Source organism: Montipora foliosa, chromosome 6 (assembly GCF_036669935.1).
Source record: "Montipora foliosa isolate CH-2021 chromosome 6, ASM3666993v2, whole genome shotgun sequence".
NCBI classification, from domain to species: domain Eukaryota; kingdom Metazoa; phylum Cnidaria; class Anthozoa; order Scleractinia; family Acroporidae; genus Montipora; species Montipora foliosa.
This window is the reverse complement of record NC_090874.1, coordinates 61741356-61743855: the sequence shown is the minus strand read 5'-3', so window position 1 is coordinate 61743855 and position 2500 is coordinate 61741356. Positions and strand designations below refer to the sequence as shown.

The 2500-nt window shown below is 36.4% G+C and overlaps 1 protein-coding gene across 4 annotated transcripts in view; it reads right to left on the bottom strand.

Annotated features, from left to right (window-relative positions):
• LOC138008059 (tyrosine-protein phosphatase non-receptor type 13-like) overlaps positions 1-2500 on the bottom strand; it is a 95959-nt gene that overhangs the window by 69676 nt on the left and 23783 nt on the right. For all 4 annotated transcript variants that reach the window (XM_068855247.1, XM_068855244.1, XM_068855246.1 and 1 more), the window contains exon 16: positions 869-959. In XM_068855247.1, coding sequence (XP_068711348.1) covers positions 869-959 — 91 coding nt within the window. The remainder of the gene's footprint in view (positions 1-868; positions 960-2500) is intronic.

Genomic DNA, 2500 nt, shown 5'->3' with positions numbered 1-2500 from the left:
CCAATGCCGCACAGAGAATGGGCAGGGGCGCTGTGAAATACCGCCTGCCCGAAAACTATGGTTTTTAAAATAATTATCTTGGTAACTGAGCGAAACGAAATTTCTGATTGGTTCAGATATTAAGAACACATCTATCAAATGTTACTTGAAACCTTCGGTAGTAATGTTGACCATCGAAGGAAAGAAATACACAAAGTCGCCGAAATTCTCAGGACTGACTCTTTAGAAGGTGGGAATTCCATTGTAACAAGCTTTTTACTATCACGGCATTCTATGCCTCTAGGGGAAGACCTTTTTCTTGATTTCATGGACGGAAACATGGAGCGTGATGCTTGTACGCTTGAACAAAAAGTGCTGTTTTTCTCTGAGCATGGTCTGTCTTTCAAATTTGTACACAGACATCTGAAACCTTTGATTTATTTTGATGTTTTATCTGCCGCAAGAAACACAAGAAATTTTAAGATAATGATTATTTTGTGCATGGGAATGTTACGCATGACGCCCTAAATTATGCATATTTTTGGAAAAATTAAATTTGTAAAAAAATTACAATTCAATAAAAATCCATGATATTACACAAACTTGTGGTCAGGAGTATTATGTCCTTTTTATGTGTGCCAAGTCTCGGAATTGTAGCTCTAAAAGTATCAGAGTTTTTTTTGTTCATGTTTGCTTCTGTATGTTTGTGCACATGGACTATGCTACTGACCATGACACTTAGATCCACAAATAAAAAGCAAATCAATGACATGGTAACAGGCAAAAGAGCAAGACATATCTTTCAAAAACAATACTATTATAAGCACTTTACAGTGACTTAACACAGTTCATGAATTATTAATTTATTGAGTAACTGGTTCCAAATTACCTTGCTCCTGTGTCAAACCAAAGAAGATCTTCTCCGTTAATCCAAGATATTTGATAACTTGGTCAAACAAAACTTGAGTAGTTGCAGTGGTCTACAGTTGTAGTAAAAAACAAAAATAAGAAGTCGATCTCTCAACTTGCATTTGGTCCTCCTTTTAAAATGCAACAGTGTAACCTACTAATGTTGCTGACTCACAACAAATTCCTTGTGTTAGAGATTGGCAAGTAAATGAGAATTTTGACACATGTAACAAAATGTCCAATCAAATGTTACAGTGCAACCCGCCCTACTGTGACCACCCAACAAACTTTCACATTTGACGATTACGTATAAATACAATTATGTGCGTCAACTCAACAACCCATGCAACGGTGTTCAACTTACAACCGTGCAAGCTTTGCAAAGAGGCATGACTGTCAATCAAATTCACACATCCTGATTGGCAGACAATTTGTAAAAAAACTTTGTTAGGTGGCCACGGTTAAGGCGTGTCGCACTTTAAGCATCGACAATGTACTTGTATTTGGGAGAGGATCTTTCAAGCCAGCGACACAAAGTTCAACCAGATATGCAGGTAACTAGCTACACACGGATTTCAATAAGTGTCCCATTGCCCTTCTCCCCAACTTCAACATCACCAGTGTCTTGGGAACACAGACAGTTGACATCACAAAGTCAGGGCTGTCATTAAGGGCTGGTAACCAGCCAAAACATATGGCTACTTGCCCATCCTCGGCCGTGTACTTTCATTTCAGTTCACTGTTACTGTTAAAGAGAAAGCTTACAGTACTAAAAAAGTCCACGTGCACTGAAATTACTTGTAAGACATTGTAATTTTTGAGTCGAAATAAAGATAAGTGAAAGGGTTAAATTAATGAGACAAGATTTTGTATATATAAAAACTTCGCTATAAAACATTGCGATAAAATATTAAACATGGTTTTAAAAAAACGGTTTAAAAGGTTTAAAATGCAATGTTTCGACTTAACTTAAGTCATTATCAAGCAATGAAAATAAAAATGAACTTGAAGATATAATAAACGTAAAGCATGAAAAAAAAGCTGTTTACAATAGAAATGCAATCAAGTAAAAGGCTTAGCTTGAATGGAGTCCTCTTGAGTATTGAGTGAAGGCTTAAGTTCCTTCATGAAAAACATTTCATATACATATAGAAGACAGTCAAACCTAGTTTAGCATTTCTTAAGAATAGAGAAATGACTGCTTAAACTAGAGGTGTCAATACCACCATGGATTATAATAAGATGCTTGCCTATGGCAGAATACCTACACGTACCGGTATGTTCCTGAATGCATTGATGCAAGTGCCTTGTAGTAAAACCTACATAATCAGCATCACACAAATGTGATCAGTGTGATGCTGATAATGACTTAAGTCAAGTGAAACATGGCATTTTAAACCTTTTTTAACCGTTTTATAAACCATGTTTAATATTTTATCACAATATTTGATAGTAAAGATAATTATCAGTAACAACAGTTTTAAACGCGGTTGGCAGCCGATCTCTTATTGAAGGTCTGCAGGTACTGTAGCCTTCGGAACTCTTTTGCAGAATGGTTCCCAGGCTTGAACATCACGACCAGAAAAAAACATGGCATCCACGCCAAAGAAGA